Source organism: Peromyscus maniculatus, chromosome 7 (assembly GCF_049852395.1).
Source record: "Peromyscus maniculatus bairdii isolate BWxNUB_F1_BW_parent chromosome 7, HU_Pman_BW_mat_3.1, whole genome shotgun sequence".
NCBI classification, from domain to species: Eukaryota; Metazoa; Chordata; class Mammalia; order Rodentia; family Cricetidae; genus Peromyscus; species Peromyscus maniculatus.
The window spans coordinates 28,551,125-28,577,763 of NC_134858.1; the positions used below are offsets into that span (position 1 = coordinate 28,551,125).

The window sequence follows — 26,639 nt, forward strand, 5'->3', positions numbered from 1 at the left end:
CAAAAGCCAGAAAAGTTAGGAAATTGCTCTTTCCTTCTCTAAAAAGCTTATAAACATACACAGGCAGGTTTGTCTGCTCTGGAAGGCAGCTTGCATGGGCACTGGCCTCTGTGTTACCTTGGCTGTTCTCCTGAGGCTCCAGGCCTGGTTTCCCAGTGGAACCCAGCCTCCTTCTGTTCCCTCCATTTGCTGACATCCCCTTGCCTGAAACCAGCCCACAGGACCTTTACCTTAGATAAGTCCTACCAGCAACTGCTGCGATGGAAACCAGGGGGCAAACAAAAATGACGCCCAAGAAGATAACCATGTCATAGGCAATTTTACAAAGTTGTTACAGTGATCCATTGATCTTGGGCATGGACCCAAGCCCCTCAATGTCCTTTCCAGGCCTCTGGTACTCCATAGAGTCCTGTAGATACTTCTGGCTGGTTCTGCCCTTCCCCAGACCCCCAAAGAGCTGAAGCTCTGGGCAAACCTCCTCTCTGTCCTCCTCACCAGCAAATCTGAAGGGGCTGCCAAGCATATGGAGAAATTATGCTATGGGATGGTCTGTATGTCAAATTGCTCTGATTGGTCAATAAATAAAACACTGATTGGCCAGTGGCCAGACAGGAAGTATAGGCAGGACTAATAGAGAGGTGAACAGAGAAAACAAGAAGACGGAGGGAGACACTGCCAGCCGCCACCATGACAAGCAGCATGTGAAGACGCCAGTAAGCCACGAGCCATGTGGCAAGGTATAGATTTATGGAAATGGATTAATTTAAGATATAAGAACAGTTAGCAAGAAGCCTGCCATGGCCATACAGTTTGTAAGCAATATAAGTCTCTGTGTTTACTTGGTTGGGTCTGAGTGGCTGTGGGACTGGCGGGTGATAGAGATTTGTCCTGACTGTGGGCAAGGCAGGAAAACTCTAACTACATTGTTGTTCTCAGCCAGAAAGTCAAAAAAGCCATCTATTTCTGAACCCAAACTAAAATTAGGTCGCCACCAACATCTCAACCATCGCTGTGCCTAGAAGCCAAAAGGATGAAGCACAAGGCATCATAAATGATGCTTCAATCTACCCTTCTCACTCTGTAGATAGAAAACGAGATTCTGAGAGATGACCTTGGATTCTGGGCCAACTAGGTTTCTGGATTTTTTTTTTTAAGTGGTTGGATTTCTTCTTTACACTCACTGCAGCCCTTCATAACATAGTCCCTTTGTTCTACCTCCTGATCAACTGAGACTTCGAAGGGTTGGGTGGGGCTGCCATTGAGGCCATTGTCCCCATCACCCCCACCATAGCATGAAGAATGTATCCACGGATGAGATACAGTGACAGAAACAAGATGCAAGTTTTAAATACATCCAACTTTATTAGGAGTAGGCTGCTGTCACCTCAGCAGCCACCTCCCATGTATACACAGTATACACGCTCAGCCAGTCCCCAGACCCTCTCATCCTTCTGCAGTACACAAAATGCAAAAGAAGCAAGCCTAGACGGGGAAGGGGCTCTACCAACAACAGTGTCTAGAGTCTCCAGCAGCTGACTTCCAAGCTGGGCTCCTTCCAGCCCCTCCCCCAACATGGCCAAGTCCATAAGAGGGTGTTTGGGTATAAATCCTCCAATCAGTGCACACAATAGGTAAAGGAGGGTAGGGGATCCCGAACCCGAAGTCATACTGGTCCATATTCCAGTGAAGAAGTTCCTGGAGCCACCAGAGTGTTCTTCTCCACAGTCATGGGACATCACTTGGACTTCTTATTCCATCACAAGAAACCTGTGCCTTGACCTCATCTCTGCTCAGCACAGGTTGACAGAAAATGTTCAAAGGCAAGACGAACTTCCCAAGTTGTCTCCGTCATACTTCTTTTAAAAAAGAAGAAATTTATAAATCAAAAATAAAAACTATTGTGACAGGGAAAAAAAAAGAGTGTGGACACCTGGCATGTGTCAGGAACAAGAGTGGCCATCCTTCCTTGAAAGATTTTGTAAAATAGCTGACAGCAATACTGCTCCGTTCGAGGCCGGTCACCTTGCTTCCCACCTGCCCCTACCCCTAACCCTGTCTGCACAGCCCAGCACCACCTCTACTTGTAGACATAGAATGCACCAAGCACGGGGCGCCACGCTGTCATCAGCTGGCCTCAGGCCCTGGGGTCCTTTTGTTGTTAGAGCTCTGCAGTGCTCCCTGCTTCCCCCTCACACTCTCCTTCGATGGTGACTGCAGCCCAGCCTCAGAGGGTTGCATGCCCTTCACCTGCTGTAGGAGCTCTATCCAAGGTCTCCAGCCCAGAGATCAACCAGCGTTAGAATAACACCCTAGAGTAGTGATTCTCCACCTTCCTAATGCTGTGACCCTTTAATACAGTTCCTTATGTTGTAACCTCCCCCTAACCATAAAATTATTTTCATTGTTACTTCAAAGCTGTAATTTTGCTACTATTATGAATCATAATGTAAATATCTGATATGCGAGATATCTGATATGTAACCGCTGTGAAAAGGTCACTCTACCCTCAAAGGGGTTGCAACCTGCAGGTTGAGAACCACTGTCCTAGAGGCTAAACTGGCCTCTGGCCAGTATGTAGATTTTGACTACCAGGGGACATGTAAAAGAACTGACATTGGTTCCTCTCCCCCACAGTGAAGATAAGGGTTTTGGTCTTCTCTCCATCAAGTCCTCCATTGAGACCCTGGACACGATGCCTATTCTTTGAAGATACCCTATATACACTGGAGCTTCTGGGTCTTCAAGAGATACCCTACTGTAAGAAATACCTGGATTCCTATTTCCCTGACACGTCTACAAGAATGACAGATGGGTCTCCAGTAGTTCTGATGGTGGCTTCCAAGAGTCCCTAGGTCAGAGCATTGATTCTTGGTGTTTCCTAAAACCTGGTCCCAAGGAACCTGAAGAAAAAGACACTCCACCCTATTCTGTCTTCATATTTTGAGCTCCAGCAGAGCAGATAGCCAGGCTGTGAGAAACAGGAATCCACGCACACACTCAGCTCTGTGGCTGGGCAGCTCCAGCTACGATGATGATAACTGAGTATGGTGGAAGCATCACGTTACTTCTGTCCTAGAGAGCATGATCTGAGGTAGCAAACAATGAACCCCATTTACCTACAAGAAAGGTGAAGACTTGGAGATGTGATGTAGCATGCCCACAGGAGACAGCAGGAGGTGCCAGGGAAGAAGACTGACTTGTCAGCAGGTGGTGTTCAGCATCTCACCCTCCCAGGCACACCCACTCTTCCCTCTGTGGGTACAGGGCTATGGTCACTGTGGAAGTTCCCTGGGGCCATGCAGTGTCTTCATCATGAGAACTCCTTTTCCCCCAGCCCAGAGTGACATCCCTAAAGTCAGATCCCACAGCTCAGCACCTACCCATCCTCACCCCAGTGAGAGCAGAACCTTCTAGATCTCTCGTGTTCCCTGCTTCAGTCATCAAATCATCTCCCCTTTTAAGTGGCAGCCTCTGTTTGCCATAGTTGCTCTCTTGACCAAGAAGAGGTCCCTGCAGTTTCCCTGGCTGCCTACAAAGCCTCAGGGGCCACATCAGTGCTGCCTCCACAGATCTAATGCCCTGGCCATCCGGGTTCCAAGGTGCTGGTTGTTCAAGGGGGGCCACGATGGAAGAAGAGCAAACATGGAACTCCCTGTACATATCCACCTTTTCCCAGACAGGGAAGTTGCACCCAAATGAACCCCATCTCCTTGTCCCTTTGGCTTCTAGTGACACCTGAACAATTTTACTGTTAGGTCCACATCAGTCAGAAAGAAAGAGGGTTGAAAGCACCGTGAGAACCCTGCCTTGTTCAGGGATATGTCAAAGCTCCTGGGATCACCTGAGGGTGCCAAGCTGCAGGCCATGGCTCTTCCAGCAGCCTGTGGCCTCCGTTAGGGGGGCCAAGGTCCCTGATGTTCTGCCTGGAAGGCACCCAACTTCCAGGTTCCTGGAAGCTGGGCTTCAGCACCTTCTGCCCAGCACCCATCTGTTGAAGCCTCTCCCCACAACTGGGCCCCGAGGAGCAGGGCATGAGGTAGACTGTGCATTAGTTAGCTTCCCCCTGCCCAGTCCAAGGAGGAAGGAACCTCTCGCCCAGACCCATGGTCCTTGTTCTGGATTTGAGTGACACTGTGACACAGGCCACTGACCGCCATCCTCTGCTCCAGCTGACCGCAGCACCAGCACAACAGTGGGTGGAGAATAAAGGAGTGGAAGAGATAGTCCCCCTCAGCAGGGCCGCAAGACACAGAAGTCTAATTCCTGGGGCTTGCGCCGTAGGTCACACTGGTCCCGAGCCAGCAGCCTCCCTCCGTGACCTACACACTTGAGCGGACGCCTTTTAAATCCTCGGCCACAGCTCTTAGAACAGGGCGACCAGTTGCCGAGCTCCCAGGTTGGACAGGGTTCCCCACAGGCTCGTTTCTCCACTGGCCGATGCGCGGCTTCGCAAGCAGAGGTTCCTCGCTGCTCCAGGGAGCCCCGACAGTCCACTGCTCGCTTCTGTAGGCCACTGCCACAGCTTACCGAGCAAGGCCCCCAGCTGCCTACCACCCAGCGTGCAGGTGGCCTGTTGTCTGGCTGCTCTACTTGGTTGGAAAGGCTGAGAACACTGTTGCGCAGCACTGGGGAACCCCGGGGGTCCTTGGGGCGAGGGGACTTGTCCTCCCGAGGCTCTTTGGGCAGATAGAAGGAGTAACGCACCCGGGGTGGCGTCATCTTCCCCACCGACAGGACCTCCACGGTCAGCGGCTCCAGGATGGGACGAGATGCCTGTAGGCTCTCTACTGCAGTGCCAGTACCACTATACCGGAGCAGGCTGCCCTTTACCACCAGGTCCCGCTCTACAGCAGATACCACAAAGTGTCCGTTGAGCAGGTATTTGCCTTGGCTATTCTTCAGGGCCAGGTAGTTGTCATCCCCAATGAGCCCCTTGTAGCCACGCTGGCGGATGTCAATGCTGGAGGCCCCTGCAGGGATGGCCACTACAAAATTGTAACCGTGCCTAGAGTAAAGAGATTATACATTATACAGATGCTTAAGGCAACATCCTTTATCCTCTTCAAAGTAAGAACTGATTATGGGTTTGGGATACATCACAAAAAAAAAAATGGCAGCAGAGGGTAATGCTGTGGGATGTCCTGTATGCTGTGAATATATGTTGCTATGATTGATTGATAAATAAAATGCTGATTGGCCAGTAGCCAGGCAGGAAGGATAGTGTGGGCAGGACAAGGAGAGAAGAGAATGCTGGGCGGAAGAAGGCTGAGGCAGAGAGTTGCTGCCAGCAACCACCATGGGGAGCAGGAGGTAAAGTACTGGTAAGCCACGAGCCACGTGGCAGGGCATAGATTTATAGAAATGGGTTAATTTAAGATATAAGAGCTAGATAGCAAGAAGCCTGAGCCATTAGGCCAAACAGTTTAAATAATATAAGCATCTATGTGTTTATTTGAGTCTGAGTGGCTTCTGGGCAGGACTGGAGATAACTCCAGCTACAGAGTAAGGCTGCTTAATGACCACCATCCAGAGCTCAAGGAGTCAGAAAGCTGAAAGTCAGACTCAGTTAAGCTGAATGCCTAGGCTGTAGGACATGGTGATCTTTTGGTCCTTCAGTAAATTTGTCTTTTGGGTGAATCCAGAGAATAATAAAAAGGCAAGTTTGAGGCTTAGAAAGAAGCACTCCCCCTTATGTGGCTGTTGATCTTGGATACGTCTCAGCATCTCTAAGTCTGTTTCCTCACCCATGAAAAATGGAGCTCATAACTTCACACACCACAGAACTGTCCCGGGGTAAGGAAGCCCACAGAACATCAATCACAGAGCAGAGCACCTGACACCGAAGACTCAAAAGGCATAAGGTATTATGAGGAGAGTGGAGAGGATGTAAGTATACAGTGATCAAGTCCAAGGTTGGTTATTGGATGCGGTCAGAGTAATGACCTTGGAGTCAGGGTCAGGAATTAGGCCTTGACTCAGATATCAACTCCCTTTAAGTAAGTCAGCTCGTTGCTCTGGGTTCCTGCATCCTCATCCACACAGGCTAAGTTAAGGCAGATGCTTCCTCAGGCTCCACTCAGTTCCTCTAAACACCTCATGTAACCACCCTGTTGCATGTCCTTCAGAAAGACAGCTTCAAAAACTCTGTATCAGCAACAACTGAGCTCGGAGAAAAGGAGCTGGGGTCTTCCCTGTGCACCCCTAGGGGCTCAATAGAGGATGTCATGTCCAGAGGGGGCAGTCCAACTCCAGGAAGACCATCTGGTCTTTCTCTCTTCTGCACTTGGTCCCATGAATTTTTGGTTAACCATACACCGGGCTCCCAACTGAGATCTCTCATGCTCTGTTCACCCTGCTTCTTCCAGAACATAGGTTAGGACTTCCAACGGAGGGTGTGGTCAGCCTCATAAAGCTCCAGCTGCTAAGCTGCAGACACTGGAGTTTGGACTAAAAGAAGCTAATTATGGGGCACATTTCCCTGGCTGCTGAGACTTCATTCATTCTCTTCTCAATGTGATCCCAGGGCCAGGACCTCAAGGCCCACAAAAGCCTGGTGACTGTCTCATGCCACCTCTTTTCCCTCATGAGCATGTATTAAGCATTTGTCACACACCGGGTGCTGTACTAACTTTTTAAAATTAAGTTCCTTCCTCTTCATGAGACTAAATATGAAATCCATCTACAACTAAGTGTCTAGAAGTCTGAAGACTAAAGCACTTGCCCGAGGTCATGCAGAAATCAGAGACCTGAGATCTGACAACAGCTCCATCCTTGTCTGCGTTAGGGTTACTATTGCTGTGACAAAACACCCTGAGCAAAAGCAGCTGGAGAGGTCAGGGGGTTTTAGCTTAGGCTTCCACACCACTGCTCATCACTGAAGGAAGTCAGGGCAGGAACTCAAATGAGGCAGAAACCTGGAGGCAGGAGCTGATGCAGAGGTCATGGAGGAATGCTGCTTACTGGTTTGCTCAGCTTGCTTTCTTAGAAGCCAGGACCATCAGCCACTATGGGCTGGGCTCTCCCCTATCGATCATTAATTAAGAAAATGTCCTAGAGGCTTGCCTATAGCCTCATCTTATGGAGGCATTTTCTCAGCTGAGGCTCCCTCCTCTCTGATAACTCTAACGTGAGTCAGGTTGACATCAAACTAGCCAACACAGTCCAGCTCTAGAATACTAGACAGATCCTAGCAACATTTCCATCTCCCCAAATCTCATCTCCCATTGGGGTGTGTCTTCATCTTTGTTTACTGGCTGAATGGATGGATACATGAACACATGGATGGATACATGAACACATGGATGGATACATAGATGGATTATCAGCCCAAAAAGAGTACGGGTGGCCTTGACACCAACAATACAACAATACACCCACACTAACATTCACTCCACTCTAAGCCAAGCTTTCGATGCCTAGGAGTAATTCCACCTCCACCACCACCACTCCCATCCCCCTAGCCTGTACCCTCCAGGGCCCAGAACTTACATAGGCTTGGTGAAAAGCCCTGTGACCCTCTTGCAGCTCTTGTTGTCTCCGCCACACACCCCACATTTGTCAAACTTCTTCTTGGAGCCCAGGTTCCCGTCGCAGCCAGCCTTGATGCACTTGCCTTGGACACAGACCGAGGTGGAGTCGGGAGTACACAGCGTACCATCCACCACCTACGGCATTCCCCAGAGAAAAGAGAGAGGGGCGGCTCAGTGAGGTGTGCCTCTGAAGAAGACTAGTCTCTGGCCCTGTCTCTTGTCCCTGCACACTCACCTTAGGTGCTAGCACATAGAAGTAGCCAGTGCCATTGGCTCGGCAGATGAGCTTGCATTTGTCCCGGGGTGATACGCCTGAGTACTTGGGTACCCATGCTACAGCTAAGGTGAGCCGGTTGGTGCTGTGATTGTAGCCATTGAAAGCCTCACATTGCTCCTCCCGGAAGCTCTTGCCAGAGGCTGGACAGGAAGGAAGCACATAAAGGAAGCTAAAAAAGAGCCAAGGAAGATACAAAAGACAGCGTCCCTCCCAGCTCTAAAAGCCCCTCTGCCATATGATAGTCATCCCTACCTCCAAATATTAAAGCTGTCTGGAACCAAAAGATACCATGTACACAATAAGACATCCCACAACCACCTTCTCCAATACCTAGCCTCAATTTTCCTCTATAATGGGCGTCCTAAACATTTTTTGTATGATGAAACCCTTCAGCACCCTATTAATTAAATCTCTTCTCATTACGTTGTTAAATGCATTACACAAATTATATCATTTACAAGAATACCAATTCTATTGATAAGCAACTATTGATATACTTTGAAACTTCTGACGTATGTGCTCTTGGTAATGCATTAAAAAAGCAATACTCAATGATGACTCATATAACCGCCATAATTTTGAGGTTAGGATGAACAGAAAGGCATTGTGAGACTTCCTCAACAATTGAAGTACCATGTAAAGATAGTCATAGTTTCAGCTGATGACAAAGTCACAGGAATTTATACTGCTATTGTCCTTTGTTGCCCAAGTGAAGAAAATATTGAATTTTAGGTGGAAAGGTAAATTTAAAAGCACTGAGCTGGGCAGGGTGGTGCATGCCTTTGATCTCAGATCTCTTTAGGCAGATCTTTGTGAGTTCAAGACCAGCCAAGGATACACAGTGAGACCTGTCCTCAAAAAAAAAAAAAAAAAAAAAAAAAAAAGTGCTAAATTTCTAATTTGAGAAGAGTCTAAGTTTTAGGATAGAAGCATCATTGGAAATTAAAACATAAATTTTTCCCACCAAGTTTATGGACCCTGGATTCCTGCTTACAAGGTAGGCTTGTGAGTAATAAACAAACAGTCTAAAGTGAAGACTTCTAGAGGCCCATCCCTTGATCCAGTCAGCCTCCCGCTCTAAGCAGCAAGGAGAAAACACTCTTGCCAAAGCTGAACGGCTAAAGGGATGGTGCCAAGGAGAGTTTACACTTGTAAACTTGTGCTGGGCTCTTTCCTGAGAACGCAGATATCGATGGCAAGGTTTGTGAGCAAGAGTGACCTCCAGGCACACAGCCCGGAGGGAGGCCCAGGCTCCCGCTGTCCTGTCTCCTCACCTGAGCTGGGGCAGGGCTCCAGGTTGCAGGATCGGTATTTCACTCTCACTCCCTCGCAGTACTTCCCGCCGTTGGCAGGGGTAGGGTTGCTGCACTGCCTCCGGGCCAACTGCACGCCCCCACCGCAGGTGCGAGAGCAGGGGCCGTATGCTTCCCACTTGGCCCAAGAGCCGTCCACCTGTGTGGAAGAGCAGATTATTCTCCAGCAGGCCCAGGTGCCACACCCAGCCCCTCACCTACGGAAGCTCCCAGTGAAAGCTCTCAGTTCCCAGCCCTCCTCTCTAGAATGAAGTCCACTTTGTATCATGAGATTTTACAAAAATGATAAGCAAACAGTCTGTGTGTTCAAGACCCACCCAACACTTAAACTGATTCATCAGCAAACACCCACTGTTCCCTGTTGGAAATGAGAGTTCTGGGAAGAGGCATCTTGGGCTGTGAAGCTGGTGGACTGACTATTACACCTGCCTCTGCCTGCTCCACAGGAGTGGGTTTAGCTGGTAGCCAAACCTCCCTAGGTTTCACACTTCACCTGCACGAAATGAGACCAGAAACACTCAGATCTGAGGTTGCATGGAAGATTCCAATTGGGTGGCACGTATGAAAGCCCCTGGCCTGCCTCCATGACGGATTTCCAAGTCTTCCCTGCATGCAGCTAGTGTATCAATAGTTGGCTCCAAACCTTGGGCCAGTGTAACCAACAGCCAACGTCCTGACTTTCTACCAAACCAGAATGATTTTGACCTCCATCAGGACTGCCTTTGAGAAAGTTCAAGGCATCACATGCATCAGCAATGCTAACATTTGTGCCGAGAGAGCATGAAGCAACCCTCAGCCACTATCCAGCTTTGGGATAAATTACGGTGAGTTTGATGTCATCATCTGCTCATTTGTTTAAGAGGATGAAAGATTTATCATCTTAATTGTGTTTTTTGTAGGATGATAGTAGGCTGGCTTCTCACTCCCGGAACACGTGTCAGTTGGGCACAGAGATACGGCTGAGCTGGAAGTATAGCTGTCACTCATGGAGCATCCATAGATGCTCGACCACATGGCCCTATGCAGGAACTACTTGCACAAAGCATTAACATTCCTTCCTTCGTGTTCTAAGAGTCAACTATGTGTCTGTTCTTCCCTTATCTGAGCTTCTCTGAAGCCTGCATGTTGTAGCCTCCCACATGTGGGTAGCCCCTCATGAAGGTGCCCTCTCTAAAGTCAGCAGTGTCACCTAAAGAATGAGTGACTGTACCCAGGCCTTCACATCTCAGCTTCTCTTCAGTATTCAGCACCGTAGACAAAATCTATTTGATAGAATCTTTTCCACCTATTTGTACAAAAACTTTCATTGTGTGCCTGCCATTCATCCATTCATTCACTAATATTTGCTCACTTCCTACTGTATACCTGGCACTAGGTGCAGTAAGCCCCTCCCCTAAAAGCCACCACAGCCCAATGAGGGGAAGACAGACAGTAAAATCGAGCTGGAGTTTGTGTGTATCTGATGGGGTTAAAAGTAGGAGGCAGTAGGGCTAACAGGAGCCTTTGTGAGGTAGACTGCTCTGTGTAAGAGACTTCTGGGTTCTCAGATATGCACCTGCCTTGAAGAATTATGGGTATGAGCCAGGTAGGTATTATGGAAAGAGTAGTCCAAGCAGGGGAAGCAAGAGACATGGCCAAGAAAGGATGCATGGAGGGTTCAACGTTATCACAGCAGTGTTAGCAGGAAACCAGAAGTAGGCCATGGAGGCAGAGACTACGCTGTCTCCTTCCAAGCTAAGTATGAAGAAGGCCCTGTAGGTGTAGGCAGTGGCCTAGCCTAACTCCTATTTTCAAAGGATCCCACTGGCTGCTGGTCTGTTCACGACAGTCTGTGAGAATCAGAAATGCAGAGAGCAGATGTGGAAAAACTGCCAAATTCCAGGGAAGAGGGAATGTGGCCTGGAACGATTTGACAGCAAGGAAGCAGTGAGAAATGAGGTTCTGGGTCGATTCTGAACACAGGGTCAATGGGAATGGCTGAGCTATCAGATGTTACGTGTATGAGCAAATGGTTTTGGCATAAACAACTGGAAGGTGCGGTTGCCAAAGCAGGTTTAGGGGATGTGGTGAGGAGCCCAGTTTTATGGCTGCCATGTTTAAAATGTTTATCAGGTGTCCAAACGGACTTGCCAAGATTCACTTAAACACAGAAGTAGTTCAGGGCTGGAGACGAGGCTCAGTGGCACACAGCTCCTCCAGTGTACACAGGGAAGGACATCCAAGGTTGACCTCCGTCCTCCACACACTGTATCGGTCCATTTGAGTTCCCAGGGTTTTTATGTAAACTGAGACCAGCGAGCACAGTGGTACATTTTACTCCAGCCACATCCACCTATGCGGGCACCTATGAGAAAGAGGGTGAGCTGGACTGAACCAAGGTGGTGACTAATCTAAGAGATCGTGACACAGAGGGATGGGGTGAGGGGGCAGTCTCTCAGCGCAACAGGGAAGAAGCAGGGCATGAGAAGGCAGCAGAGAAACAGGCAGTGGTATGAACGACTACAGGTCCAGACTGAAGAATTTCTGGAATCCCAAACCTAGATAGAAATAAGTGGGAAGAGAGGACACTGTGGTCGGACAGATGTTATGAACAGGAAAGCTGAAGGACTCCCTCAAGGCTGCAGTCATGTATAGGATAAGCCCTTGGGCTCTGACCGACTAAGGTAATGCCCCCGTGAAGGGGCAGGTTTCAGCTCACAGGATGGTGAAGCAGCTGTTCAGAAAAGACATTGAGAGTGTAGTGGAAAGACTGTGTGTCCTGGCAATGTTGCCTGTGTCCAACATCCTCTGGACTCCTCTGTCCTCAGAACCTTCTAGTCTGAACTCATCAGCGTGACCATCAAGCCAAATACAACCTTCCTCCCAAACTGCCTACCTAATATTGCATAGCCAAGGAGCCTGCTTCCACATGCTTCACTCGGACCACTTCTGGCCTTGCTCCCCCTCGGCCCACTGATATCCTGCTACCCCTCACGGCTTTCCTCCTCCTCAAAGGATTTGGCCTAGTAAGTAGCTGAAGGTTTAGTTAAGGACATATTCTCAGGTCACAGAAAAGGATTTTAAGAAAATAATTCTGCACCACACCCATTCCCAGACACTTTTTTGTAATGTTGCTTCTTTGAAACTCTGTAGTGTATCCTCTCCGGACTATGAACAAGGGTAGGAGAGGGGTAGTCATCTCCAGGGTCAAGGACAGACTTCTTGTTCCTGCCTGGAAAAGTACAGATTCTGTTGCTTCCCTAACATGAGCCCTAAAGACTATAAATTCTGAATTCCATTCAGAGAATATTTTGGTGCTATTGGTCCAGCTTAACTGACAATGTTGTTTATCTGGGGGAAACTTCTGTTCAATTATATTTCAGCTAAAAAAAAAAAAAAAAAAAAAAAGATAAGCACAACAGTAGCTGAGCTCACGATGTGTCCAGTTACTGCAGCATGCCCGGGGTTTTGCTTCATTTCATTCCTACACCTGGTTCATCTGTGTGATCCCACATCCCTGGATACAGAAATGGTTGATGAGGGAAGAAACACAGAGCTGGAGAATTAAAACTCACGTTAAGACTTTCAGCTCTATCCCAGAGCGCCACCCTACACAGGAAAGCCCAGGGCTTGGAGCTGAGAGTCCCCAGTACCGCCAAAGACTTTATCTCATGTATCAAAGCCTCATGACATTATCTGGCTTGTTATAGTGTTTCTCCAGTCTTAGTGTCAAAACAAGAACAGGGGACTGAGGGGGTGGCTCAGTGGATAAAGCGCTTGCTAGGCAAGTACGGGACCTCAGTTCAGACCTCCAGCACCTACATAGAGTTAGATGTAGTGGGTGGCTGTGACCTCAGTGATACAGAGCAGAGGTTGGTGTAACCTATGGGCTCACTAGACAGTTCTAGAGTCAGTGAGAGACCCTCTCTCGAAGAAAAAAAAGTGGAACATCAATTGAGCAAAACAACCTGACATAAATCTCCGGCAAATGCGTATATGCACACACACACACACACACACACACACACACACACACACACACACACACACTGGTGTGCTCACATGAGAGAGACAGAGACAGAGACAAAGACAGAGAGGAGACCACAGACAGAAATGGAGGCACAGTAATGCAATGTGGCACAGTCGTAACGTGACCAACAGCTTCCATTGAAGACCAAGGCAGTGGAGATCCAGGCTCGTCCCTCTCCCAGCATTCCCTGACATAAGAGCTTACCCGGTACTTGTTTGGGTTGTGTCTCTCCACGCAGGCCCCCTTGAGGCAGAACTTGCCCTCACCACAGCTGGTGCCATCTGCCCAAGGGAAGTGGCGGGTCTGGCACACCATCTGGCCCTTGGCCTTGCCTGTGCACCACAGCTTTGTACAGTACTGCATATAAGGGCAGGGCTTAGAGCCCACCCCAAAGGCCAGCTCGCACTGTTGGCTCAAACTGTAGCTTGTGCCTGGCAGGTCCTCGGGCAGGGAGATGGGCTTGCTGGGCTGGTCCAGGAGGCAGTCACCTGCACAGATCCAAGGACATGTGTTAGGACAAGCTGGGGAAATCGAGGCCTGGCTGGCTTAGAATCTAAATGGTAAGGGGAAGTGAAGTAAGGGATGACTAGAGTAGAGCCATGTCAGAGCCCAATTCTTTGTCATCTTTCAGGTACAGAGGACTTGTAGAGAGAGGGTAAACACCGCCATCGAGGACAAACAGTGAGGGTCTTCCCGCTCAGCCCTGCTCCTCTCCGTCTCCCGGGTTACCGTGCCCACTGTCCAGGAAGTCAGTGATGATAGCAGCGCTGCAGGCTGACCAGGGGTTGGCACGATCAATTTGGATGAGTGTCGGAGACATCATGTGGTTGGCTCTGAGCTTCCCAAACACCTCCTCGCACACTTTCACGTTGTCGTGAGGCATGTTGAACACATGGCCTGTGGGATGAGACAAGAGGATTCAGGAGGCAGGAGCAGAGGGCTGAGAACAGGCAGGAGGGGCTGCAAGAGGAGATGGAGAAGCAAGAAAACCCGGTGATGGTTTTCAAGCTGGTCCCTGGCACCTGTCCACTGTCTTCTGTGTAGATGTCCTACAGACTAACTTGTGTCTTGAAGGACACAAGCTTGTGTCTCCCCTCTCCTTCATCAGGCTGTGAGCCAGGGAAGGACAGCAGTGTGTCACCTTGTCTTTAAGGTGTTCTCCCCAAAGTGCCCAGGTGTCAACTGGGCTTCCGAAATTAGAAAAAAATTAAAGCCAATGCCAAGGCAGATGCTGGCCCCAAGAATGGATGCCTACAGTGCCAAAATATGAGAAATCAAATATAAATGTTTCCTCTCCCTCCAAAGCACCCATCACAAATCCAGATCAACCCCAGAGGTCAACATCCCTCCCCTCCAGCCTTACCCAGCTCATGGGCAGTGGTGAAGGCCGACGGAAGCCCATCGTCCTCGATGACAGAGCAGCTTCTCTTGGGATCACACATGGTACCCACATCAGCCATGCCCAAGGTGTCACAGGTGGTAGCCCCACAGAGGTCCTGCCAGATGGAGGAGAAGAGGAGCCAGATGAAAGTTAGAGATGGGAACAGAAGGGGCCGGGCGAAAACAAAGGGCATTCTATGAGTCTTGCTGCTGCCGTCTAGCCCCAGTGTCTTTCAGCCAGATCTTTCTCGCTAAAGGTTGGTGGAGCCTTATTCAAGGAATCAGCCCAGGCTGAAGGAAGTGGCCCCAAGAAGAAAGCTCCATGGCTCACTGAGAAGACTGTGCCCTACCCAGGAAAGTCCTGTGGGAGGAAATTAGGAGGTACAGAATTAGACTACAAGGACCACAGCTTTATATAGAGAAGGTCAGGAAAAGAGTGACTCCCACAGTAGGGCGGGGTTCTGATCACAGCTCCCTGAGGCATGTCAGGGGTAGAAAGCAACCATGTTCCCCATCCACGGGCAGCTCCGAGCAGTCCCTGTCTTTGCTGAGTGACTGCCTTTTGGACAACTATGAATCAAGTTCAGATTCTCAGCCATAGGCTGGCCAGCCAAGGATCTACCCCAGCCAGAGACTTGGCTTCCCTGAGCTGACAGGAAGCAGAGAAGAGTGAACCTGAGCCACTGTCTACACAAAGTTTATTGAGCTACCAGAGCTCAAGGGGAGCACAGACTGAAGGGTCGCTAGGAATAAAAGACAGAGATCATCACCTAAGTGGGAGGGTCCCCCTTTCTTATCTAGAAGCCTGCTGGTGCAGAAGCTAGGCCTCCCAGCAGCACACTGTATTAGGAACTATTTCCAGAGGATGCTAAATGAAAAATGGGACTCCACCAATGGAAATCCCAAAAGCCTTGCTCAGTATTATAGGCCATGGATGCATCTAGAAACCCTGAGAACCCAGAAGTTGGAAATGGGACAATACTCGTGTACAATTTGTTCCTCTCAGAAGGTGGATGTTAAATCAGTCACACCAACGTACTCTCCTTTATGTCATTGTTTTTTTAAATATATGGAGATTTGGCCCTCACAACAGTCTTAGAAGGTAGATATATCATCACAGCTATTTTTGAAAGGTGGAAAGTAAGCCCATGATCATAATTAATCATGACCATGGTTCACTAAGAGCCAACACCAGGCACGAATTCCACATGTATGACTCTATCTAATCCTCACTACTGTCCACTGAAGTATTGGCTAGTTATCCCCTCCCACAAAGAAGCTTATGCTTGGGGAGGCTCAAGTCACACAGAAGAGTCACAATCTAAGGGTCTGTGTGACTGGGGATTTGGATGTCACAGCCTATGGCTCAGCAATGCTTAAGAATAAGCTGCCATGTTCTCCTGTGAAAACCGGGAGGTCAAGGTAAGCATATCTGCAGAGCTCTACTCAATTTTGTTTCCTTTGTGTATCTTTCTGTGTGTGTGTGTGTGTGTGTGTGTGTGTGTGTGTGTGTGTATGCTGATCTTGGGGATGGTAGGAAGCAACAGGGTTCGTGGGGCCAGAAGGCATGAGATGAAAGTGGTCATAGTACAGAGAGAATCAGCAAAAACTTAATCCAAAGCACTCAGAAGTTTACCACCTGAGCAGTCAAACTTGCCTTCCCACGGTCAGGTGATAATCACAACTAATGAGTTAACAGTTTTTCTGGCCAGAGAACCATGAGGGTGACCAGCCTGAACCCGAGGTGCCAGAGTCAGTGACAGGTGCTCTGCATGCCCTACCTCTGTGCTACAGCCTGTGTGAACAGTGTAACACCTCCAGGAACTTCACAAGAGACCTCCAACTCCTTTCCCTTCCTGACCTGGTGCCCTTCCCTTTCCAAAGACCTCACCTCCCAGAAAGTTCTCCCGAGAGCCCTAAAAACCTAAGAAACAGCCCCTGTCAAAAGATCACAGACGAGCTTGGGACAGGAGGGAAAGAGGAAGATATGAAAGAAATACACAGTAATTCATGTATTTCTTAATACAGAACTTAACCCTTAAGACAAGGCTAGGCCAAAGCATCATGTGCCCACGGACACTAAAGCACAGACCTCTGTTGCTGGAGGTGGTGATCTGGAGATTCCAGACCTACAGCTTAAGCCTCCAGCCTCCAGGACAAGAACAGTCTGTGGCTTGCAGGCCACCCACACACTCAGGCTGACCTCAGGCAAGAGAGACGGGACACAGGAACAAGAACCAAGAGATCTAGGTCCCGTTACTTAAGCGGCTATGTGTCTTGGGCCAAGTGCCTCTTTTCCTTAAAGCCTCAGTTTGCTACTCAAGGGAAGAGCCAGTTCTCAACTAGAACTCGAACCCTCCCATGACTTAAACCTCTTCTCCTTCCTTCTCCAGTCCGAAGGGCTCAGCCCCTTCTGGCCCTGCTGGTTTTGACAGGAACACACAGCATGACCTACTTTTAGAACAGAAAGAACCATAGGGGCCTCTAATCTACTGATGCACGCTGAGCAATACAACTCACAGGAAAAGGCAGGCTCCTCTGCCCCTGCTCATTCCCACACTGCCCGAAAGTGACCAGACCAGAGCAAGAGCTGGCATGGGATCCTGACTTCCCTGTAGCAGCCTCTGCAGCTGGGAGGTCTCTGTAGCAAGGCCTTTCCTCTTTAGAGAGTAGATCTTCCCTCGCACAGATGAGCAACTGAAGGCCCTTCCTGGGCAGGAGCAACCTGTTCTTTCTATCAAGAAACCTTAGCTTCATGGATTAAATAAAGGGAATAAGCAAAGTCCCTGTGGGGAGGGATGTTGCAGGGGACAGATAGCCCCCAGTCATCAGCATCTTCAGGATGGGAAGACATGCTGCTAGGGTCAGAAGTTCTGTCCCCCTTCACCCAGTCAAGGAAGCAAATGGTGATCCTGGGATTTTGAGCTGAGAATGCCCACGGGTGTTTGCACAGGGCCCAGATGTACCTCATAAATGGGCACAGAATGAATGTCTCCACCCTGTTTGAATGAACTCGGAGCCACTCGGTTTGCTCTAACCTCTTTTAGCTCAGGCACTGGTCTCTAAAGTATAGACATTGCCCTGTTTCTTTCTACCCGGAAGACGCAGGCATCTTTCAGCCCAGTCTCTACCTGATTCACTGTTTCTGGCAATTTGCCATTTCTCTTACAATCACAGCTGCTTTTCCAGAGGATCCAAGAATCATCAGAGCCAAGAACTTGATCCTCGTGGACTCTGCTTTCCTAACTTTTCCTGGTGAGGTTTGGAGGTCTAAATAAGACTGGCACTTTGTGGTGGCCAGATACATCTTCACCAATACTGCTCCCCACATACATCCGCTGCCCAAATCCCTGACTCTCTGCCTTCCTTGTGGACCTCTCCCTTATCTCTTCTGGTGCACATGCAGATACTGAGACACTGTTTCCCAGTAGCACAAGGGGAAAGGGAAGGGGAACCACAACAATCCAGCCCATAAATTTTTTATTTTGGCAGGGAGGGGAAAAAAATCTATGTGTTCTTATGTAACCAGGTTCCTGAGCCAGGGCTCCTTGTAAATGACATTCCAGTGTCCATAGCCATCCAGAACTTCAGAACCAACTTGTCAGTTTGCAGATGAGCTGAAGTTACACACCCAAGGCCATGTACTATTAAGTGAAGCTCGGGGTCTTACATCCTACTACAAAGGATACAACGATCACCAACAGAAAGTGTTAACTGGGCCCCTGGCTTGTTTCCCACATGAATTTGTACTGTGTGTCATCATGATTTCGTCTGTCACAAAATCTATTTGTTTATGATTTCTAATAATGGCTTTGCTTTTCCAGAAGTGAAATCTGACAATTCGGAGCTTATGCAACTAAGAAAAAAACTAAGAAAAAAGGTACAGTGAAGCCTGGAAGGTGGGCTATTCCTATTAACAAATGTGGTATCACCATCATATAAATCCTTCCAAAGGTATGAAGTGGAATTAGCACAAGAGACTAGAATAGTCCAAAGGACAGTAACTGCCTGGCTGAGGAAGAACAGAAGCCAACACATCTGCAGGAAGGTTGAACCTCTCTAGAAACCAGCACTTCAAGAGAGGGTACTTGTCAACTATGTGAGGACAGCTGGCAGTTAGTGGGTTGCCACAGTGTTCCAGATGCTGCAGCAAGAGTTCTACCTGGATTACTCAATGAATCCCCCTTCAGAAGAGATGCCATTACTAAGCTCTGTTTTACAGAAGAGAGCCACATAGAGTAGGTCATTGTCCCAGGGTTGCAGAGAACTCCAAGTTAGGCAGAGTAGAGGTTGAAAGGTAAGAGTGTAGCCCCTGGGCTGAGTTCTAGCAGGATTCCTTCTGCAGTGCATTATCTACTCCAAGAATGAAGGTGCAGAAGACACTCAAGAGGGAAATGATCACACACACACACACACCCAGACCACTAGGTCAAGGCAGTGCTGGTGACCACAGGTGAGGAGAATCCCAGGGAGAGGGAACCGGCTAGAATAAATGATCGCAGCAGCATCTGCTGAGGCCACGCTGGTTGAGCAAGCTGCTGGCTCCTCGCCCCACACCTGCACTGACACACTGACCCTGTCCCTGCTGTGCACCCTGTCTACTGACTCCAGGGTGGATTAACATGCTCCTCCATGGGGCCCCACCTTTCTCTAGGGCAAAGCCTGGTGGCAGAGAGCCAAGAAGAAACGCCAGAAGAAATCAACCCTGCAGCCTGACAGCCTGAACGCTGGATTAATGGTCCCCAGGCAGAGGCAAAGTACTCAAGCACCCAACAGCTTCAGGCAGCCAGCACTTTGCCCTGAACCTTCCTTCCATGCACCTGATGAACTACCAGATGCATGGGCCCGGGCAGGGGCTACAAAGGCATGATGTGATGCCTGCCTTAAAGGAACTGCCAAGTACTGATGTACAATCCTCACACAAACACAAGAGTATTAATAATCAGGCAAGTATGACATACTTGCAAGTGCAATGCTACAAAATGCTTTAAATCAGGGCTATCCCAAATTTACATTTTTGGCAAAGGACCCGTGTGTACTTATTCAAGAACAAGAGACATCGGCAAAGCAACCGCTAAAGTAGTGAAAAGGGCAGCTGCCACCATTGGAAGCCTCTGCTAGATGATTAGGCAGCTCATCCTCAAAGTAGCTGCCCAAGTTGAATATGATGCTCTGCCTTCTAAAGATGAGGGTAGTGGAGTTCAAATAGCTGACCGCTGGTAGGAAATCCAAGTGCTGAGATTCTCGCTCAGCTCTGCTTGACTCCAAGCCAAGTATTCATTTCCATTGTACCATGTGTCCAAGTTAAGGGATCAAGACAGGCCGGGAAGAGCATGGAGGTGTGGAGGGGATGAGATAACCACAGTGAGGTTCAAAGGAAGGTAGGCAGCAATACCTAAGGCAGGAGATATCATCTTTGTTAACTAACCCAGTAGTTAGAGAGAAGGAATGGAGCTGGAGAGATGGCTCGGTGGTTATTGCTCTTACTTATTGCGCTTGCAGATGACCATGGTTCAGTTCCCAGCACCCACATGGTGGCTCACAGCCACCCACAATTCCAGTTTTGGGGGATTCAAAGCCTTCCTCTGACCTACGAGGGGATGAAGCACACATGTGATGCACATGCACACATGCGGGCAAAACACTTCTACACATAAAATAAATTGAAGAATAAATCATTGTTTTTCTTTAGTAAAAGGGGGTGGGTGAGAGGAAGCCCTCACTCTGGTGGCTGAGGCAGGACGAGCAGGAGCCTTGAGGCCAACCTGAACTGTACAGTAGAATAGATCAAAAAGGGGAGGGGGGAGAAAGGAAAGAAGGAAAGGAAAGAAGGGCGATAGGAAGGAGGGGAGGGAGAAAAGAGGGAGGAGGGAGGAAGGGAGGAAAAGGGCAGGCTAAAGCTGAGACAGTAGTAGAAAGAAGCCCATGAGCCCATGCACTCAAACTAGCCTCGGATACTTAGAAGATGCCACACAGAAGGAAGGATTCTCCCTACCTCCACCCCATCTTCTGCCGTCAATATTAGGCTTACTTATTTGGAGTAGGAAAAAATGGGGAGTACTCACTCTATGAGACACAGAACAACTATATTCCACTGTTCCTCTCTTTCCCCACCTCCCTTTTCTCATTTCAAAAGCAGTGGTGCACTGCCATGTTGTGACCAAGAAATGGCAATACCAAATCCTCAAATGTCTCCTCTCTCCCAATATCTTCCAAAGTCTGACTTCAAACCAGAGCCTGATGGAATAAAAATTCCTTCTCACCATGCTGGGAGGTGGATATAAAACACAAATCATCTTACTATTCATAGCCTTTAATCTGAACACATAATGCACTACCTTGCTGCAAGTATTTGATTTATAGAAAACATTAGGCTCTGTTTCCTGAAAGATTCTGCTTTGCACAGTATAGAAAACACCCCATTCCATGCCCCGACACAGGGTGTGGAAAGATGGCTTAACAGTTAAGAGCACATACTGCTTTTGCAGAAGATCTGAAGTTCAGTTCCCAGCCTCCAAGTCAAACAGCTCAAAACCACTTTGCGACTCCAGTTCTAGGAGGAATCTTACATGTCTGACCTCCACGGGTACCTACACTCACTTGGGTGCACACACACAAGACGTGGTACTGCTCAAGACGAAGAACACAAAATCAGCACCAAACTTTAGGGTTGGGAGAGGGGAAAGCTCCGAGTATGGATGGAAAAAAAAAAAAAGACAGTTGAGTCCCCCGGATAACCCCCAAAGTGGAAGAAAGGAAAGGTTAAAGAAGCGAAAGAGAATTCCATGAAATGACTCTAAGCAAAGAAAAATAAAATGAGTGAGAGCAGGAGGAAAACATAAACTGCAAGTCATAAAAATGAAAATGAAGTCATGTCAAGAGAGGAAATGTCACAAATAGTGAAGCAGATGGTGGAAGGATTGAAGGTCACTTACAACACAGAAGCAGACTTCTGTCCTCACTCAGTGCTGCCAGGAGCCCTTTCTGCACCCAGGCTCTTAGAGAGCATCCTCAGCTCCTGGGAAGAGAGCACACACACACACACACACACACACACACACACACACACACACACACACACACAAACACACACACACAGCTCTTTGCCACACTGATCATTCCTGGTGGGACGGGAGTGCTGGGCCACACCTTATTCAAATGTTCAGCTCCAGCCAGAATAGTACATGGAAGTCATAGATGCTCAAGAAGTACCAAGAGAATGGATGAGTGAATGGACAAAAGCCATTTACCGCAAAGGGTTACTGAAACAACAGAGGCACTGGACCTGAAATCAAGGAGGACTCAGGAAATCGGGGTCTATTGAGTCACAGCAGGAAATACCTGGCATCTGCAGCTGGTGCAACAAGAAGCCAGAGTTGTTGTGCTCCTCATAGAAATAAGTGAGAATGATTCTGGCTCTGATCCTCGGCAGCTCCTCGTTCCTTTCCTGGGCTGACCTCACCCTGCTGTTATGAGCCTGGAGGCTGGCTGCTTTGCAAAATCAGATGTGCTCTCTTTGTCCGTGAACTTATTCTGAATCTTTACAGAAACTCTTCCAATTGTCAAAACACTTGTTGTATGATCAATGTATTCCCTCTTCCGGACAGCTAAGGTTCCTGGAGATCCCATTTGTCTTGGTCTAGAAAGAACAGCTGTTTGCCCGTGTTCTCATCCAACACTCTACCTTCCCCAGGGAGACTAGGGGTGAGGGAGGGGGGGCTGCCTCAGGAATGAGAAGTTCCTAAGACTCTGAGAGTACAGCAGGCCCCAAAATCTGTGCTGGCGAGGAGGTGGGGGAGGAGCTGTTTATACAAGCATGACACACATACCTTGATGATGGGCCTGCCAACAGACTCCCTGCTCTCTGGCTCTGCCCTCTAAATGCCTAAGAGGAGAACAGCTTCTAAGCCACATCTTGCACATCACCACTTCTGACCCAAGTGGTCATGCAGCTTGTACCCATTATGCACAGATGACACGGGGGACCCCTGGGGGTCTAGCACACCACTGAGAAACAGAAGCTGCCCCGCTCCGTGCTGTGCGCTTGCTGCTTCTTCAAAAAGGCCATCTCCTTCTGACGACATGGCCTACTTCCCCAGCGGGGGCTCTTCTTCTCGAGGTCGGTTCCAAAACTCAAGCCTTCACAACTGCACTGAGGTCTGTTATTCTAGAGCCAGGGAGCGACCTCCGCAGGGGCATCTCAGGTAGCAGATGGGACAGCAGCTGCTTTACCCATTAAGAGATCCTGTTCTTGGCCTTTGCTTTTTTTTTTTTTTTCTCCCAGAAATCTGACTGCAGAGCTGGTCTGGGTGCAGAAGTCGAAGGCTCTTCTGCAGTTTCCCCATGACTCAAGCAGGGCTTGCCGGGCTGGGCTGCGGCCGCTCCACAAACCTCAGTTGGAAGAATGAGTACAAGGAAACAAGACTCAGGCCAAAGACCTCCCTAGAGAAACCAGGTGGTGGGAGGAGAAGAGGCTGGGAAAGGAGGAAGTTCCATTGCAGGAAGGGACTAGCTGTGCCAAATGGGTTACTGTGGAAGACTCCGGCTCCAGCTCTTGGGCGCCAGACCAACTCTAAGTGGCCATTTAGTAACAATGAGAGTTAGCGGCATGGAGGTAACCAAGAACTCTGGGCTGTGGCTGTAGTGCTGTGGTAATGAGGACGAAAATACAAGCGCACTACAGGGATTCGAGTCACGGCCCCCCAAAGCAGAGAAAGCGGGGCGCTTGGGTGACTCTATTCCTCCAGTGTTTAAAGAATTTCAGGAATCCAGATCGTCACAGTGCCCAACTTTTAAGTCAACGCTTAGGGTTCTAAATGTTCACCAGTTCTTGAGATAGAAGGTCGAGTAAAGACATGAGGAAGGCAAGGCTATCTCCCCCCATCTGGGTTCATCTCTTTAGTCCCAACTTAGTGTCTTTTCAGCCCTGCGGCTGGAATGTCCAAATGCTCTTGACTACGCTCACACCACCTTGCACAGCAAGGGAGGATCTTAGGACTGGAACATGAGCGGTCTTGTCTGCTCTGCGGCTTAGAATGCAGCTGCTCAAACGGGTCGTCATCTACTAACAAGGATGGGAGAAAATCGGGAGATAGTTTCCCCGGCTCAATTCTTAGTGACACTCCGAGTGAAATAGTTCCAGTTCCAAACAGGTGCCCTTACTACACTGCATGCTCAGAACAGTATGGAAGTCACTGGACAAGGCCCGACAGAGAAGGGTGGAGGGAGAAGCAGCAATGGAGACTATGCTTAAGTCTGGTCTTTCACAGCAACCCACAAACTATTGTAGCGGTCCCCTCCATCTCAGTCCAGGATTCCCAGACCCAACACAGAGAAAGGACGACATGCTGCCCACTAGAAATGTAGCAGGGATTGACCTTGAATCACCTTCCAGTACTACATTCAGCAAAAGTAAGCCTGCTAGAGATGTCAGAGAAAACTTAGCCACCCTCATAGGGGAGGCGGAGGTTCCCATTCCCACCATCTATAACACTATCCTCATAGCGCCTCCTATCAGCCTTGAAGACAAACTGCAGCTCAGGGGCGGCAACTTCCCGGGTTCCAGCCCCTCCGCGCCTGATCCAGAAGGTGCTGATTGGCTGCGTCAAGACAACACCTTCGAAAGAAGCAGACTCTCCTCCAACCTCCCAGAAGCACGTGAGGTGGAGCTCTGCTGAGCTTAGGAGAAGGCTGGCTCTAATTAGAACTTCCAACGCTAGAATTCGGAAGAAACCAATTTAAAGGAGGCATTGAGTGGCACAAAGGAGCTTTGGAGAGCTAAACGCAATGACACTAAGAAAATGGGGTTGAGTCCTAAGAGGTGACAGATCAACTCACCTGTCTGGTGAAGAGGATGGCTGTGTCCCAGTACTCAGGGTGCTTGTCGCTCACTTTGTTCAGCTTTTTCTGCCAGGCACAGAAGTTGCGCAGAGTCAGGGCAGCGTTGCCAGTGACCTTGGGCCCGGTGTCGCGGTCTCCTAGGAGTAACACCTTGACCACAACGATGTTGATGGGGTTGAGGATGCTGGGGTGGCGGTAGAGTCGCGCCGCCGTGGCCAGCAGCGTCAGCAGATAATGTTCCAAGTCCGCGCCGTGAAACTTGACCATTGACTCGTCCGCCACCACCAGTGTCTCCACGTACCGTGGGATAGACACGAAGCGCTTGGCGCGCCCAGACCTGCGCCGACTGTGGCTCTCCCCCACGCCCGTCCGCCGTGGCTTGTAAGGGTCCAGGGCCCTCAGAATGGCGGGGTTCCAGCCCCAGGCCACCCCGCAGCGAGAGGTAGGGTCTCCGGAAGGCCCTACCGGAGCACCCCGGCGCTGGAGAAGGTGTGCGCCCTGGCTGTGACGCTGCGCCGCCTGCGCGCTGGCGTTGGGCAAAGGGCTAATGACATACTCCGCGCCTCGGTAGCCGAAGGCTCCGCGGAGACCCCCGCACAGGCTCACAGCAGCAAAGGAGTCTGGCTCCGCGTTCACGTACCCGGAATAGAAGCAGTGTCGCAGGTCTAGAGAGCTGCCGGTGAGCCTCTGGAAGGGGACACCTAGATACTCAGTAGCGAAGGCAGGAGCCAGGAACTGGGCATCCGGCGTCAGGTGTAGGTAAAAGTCCTGCTGGAAAGCTGTGATCTGAAAAATGAGACCCTGATCCCCGGAGTCCTCCGTACCCCTCCTGTAGTAGTGGCGGCCATTGATGTCCGGGTCCCGTCGGATTGGAACGACCACCTCCCACTCCGGCTCGGAGCTGCCAGCAGGTCGCCAGGCAAGAGCCAAGATTGAGATGCCCAGCAGAAGCATGGCGCCGGGCTGCGCACAGCCGCGCACAGCCGCGCTCTGAGATGGGACTTAGCCCGGCTCCCACGGCAGGCACTGTCCCCTTGTAGCCCACAAACCAACGCCCGGGACAACAGGCAGCTACCAGAAAGGACAGCCAACCAAGTCGTGGAGACTCCTTCCAGAGCTGCAAGCGTGCACGGGGCAGCCCGCGCCTCCTACCTGTTCCTCCCTAAGCAAAACGCGCTCTGGGAGCTTTTAGTACGATCGCTGTCAAGTGCACAGGCGAAAATTTGTCGTGGCGAAGTGGCGCGAGGTAGCGGGCTGCTTCGCTAACCGCAGCCACTCGCGGTGCAGCAAACCAGGCGCTGGGCGAGCCTATAAAAGGCCCCCTCCTCTTTGGACTGCCCAGTCAGCGCCTCTCCCCTCACTCCCCTCCCAGCCTCCCAGAGCTCGCAGCCTGGAGCCTCCAGGGGCCACCGGAGAACTCGGTCCCGCCTCCTGAACAAGAGCCACTTGGCGGGGAGGGAGTGGCGTTCTGCTGAGGCAGGAGGCGTGGGCTGACCTAAGAAACCAACGCTGGAGTCTATTCGCGTTTTGCCCTAGGTACCCCAGTACTGAGATGCATCAGTCAGTACTGCCTGGCTGGGCATCTGTGAGTTCCCTAAGTCTTAGCCTTCCGGTTAGGGGAGTCAGGAACTAAGACAGTACTGACTCCCTTTTCCAGGTCCACCTCTTTCCTCCGGTTGCAGCAGCCCCACCCGCTGCTTCTTAACCATTAAGTCTCCTAAAAGACCTCAAGCCAAAGAGACCCCCTTTAAACATCTTAGTGTTGGGAGAGCAACCTCCAAGAAACAGAGCCAGCTTCTTCTTGAACCCAGAGCCACCCGGGTCCACGGACTGCCCGGTGGGGTTAGTGCTGTGCTGTCTGGGCCCAGCCAGGCTGTCAGATTTGCAGGAATTCTGCCAGGCAGCTGTTCAACGCAGTCATTATTTAAAATTAAATTCTATAAACTTATAATTAAATAAATTGTATTTCCAAACAAAGATGACAAACTCTCAAAACCCGCATCACTTCCTAATTATCTGATTGTTCTCTCTGGTCTTAAGCCACTGAAATCTTCAACTCCTCCTCCCACAGCCCGGATCTCCCAGAGAAGAGAGCAGGCGAAGGTGGGAATCCAAATGCCCTGCCACGTAGTGTCTCCATCTCCCCATGCATACATAGCAAAGGGCCCTCAAAATAGGTCATGCTGGAGGTATAGCTCATGCTAGCCCTTACTTAACATTTACCGGTTTCCTAGTGCCTAAAGGAGACAGACAAGCAAATGCTGCTTCTCTTCTACCCAGGACAGCCAAGG

At 49.7% G+C, this 26,639-nt stretch overlaps 1 protein-coding gene across 3 annotated transcripts; it reads right to left on the reverse strand.

The window, feature by feature from the left end:
* Window positions 1-1,338: 1,338 nt before the first annotated feature.
* Window positions 1,339-25,728, reverse strand: Adamts15 (ADAM metallopeptidase with thrombospondin type 1 motif 15). Of its 3 annotated transcripts, none has more exons than XM_006976563.4 (8): window positions 24,346-25,728; window positions 14,492-14,624; window positions 13,858-14,025; window positions 13,333-13,616; window positions 9,081-9,258; window positions 7,765-7,946; window positions 7,489-7,664; window positions 1,339-5,005 (listed from the first exon to the last, which is right to left on the reverse strand). In XM_006976563.4, exons 1-8 carry the CDS (start codon window positions 25,300-25,302, stop codon window positions 4,231-4,233), a joined length of 2,853 nt encoding a protein of 950 aa, XP_006976625.2. In that variant the 5' UTR covers window positions 25,303-25,728; the 3' UTR covers window positions 1,339-4,230. The 3 variants fall into 3 exon arrangements, with proteins under 3 accessions (XP_006976625.2, XP_076432032.1, XP_076432031.1); XM_076575917.1 differs by lacking the exon at window positions 24,346-25,728 and adding an exon at window positions 22,338-22,465; XM_076575916.1 differs by lacking the exon at window positions 24,346-25,728 and adding an exon at window positions 21,850-22,038.
* Between the last annotated feature and the right edge of the window lie 911 nt (window positions 25,729-26,639).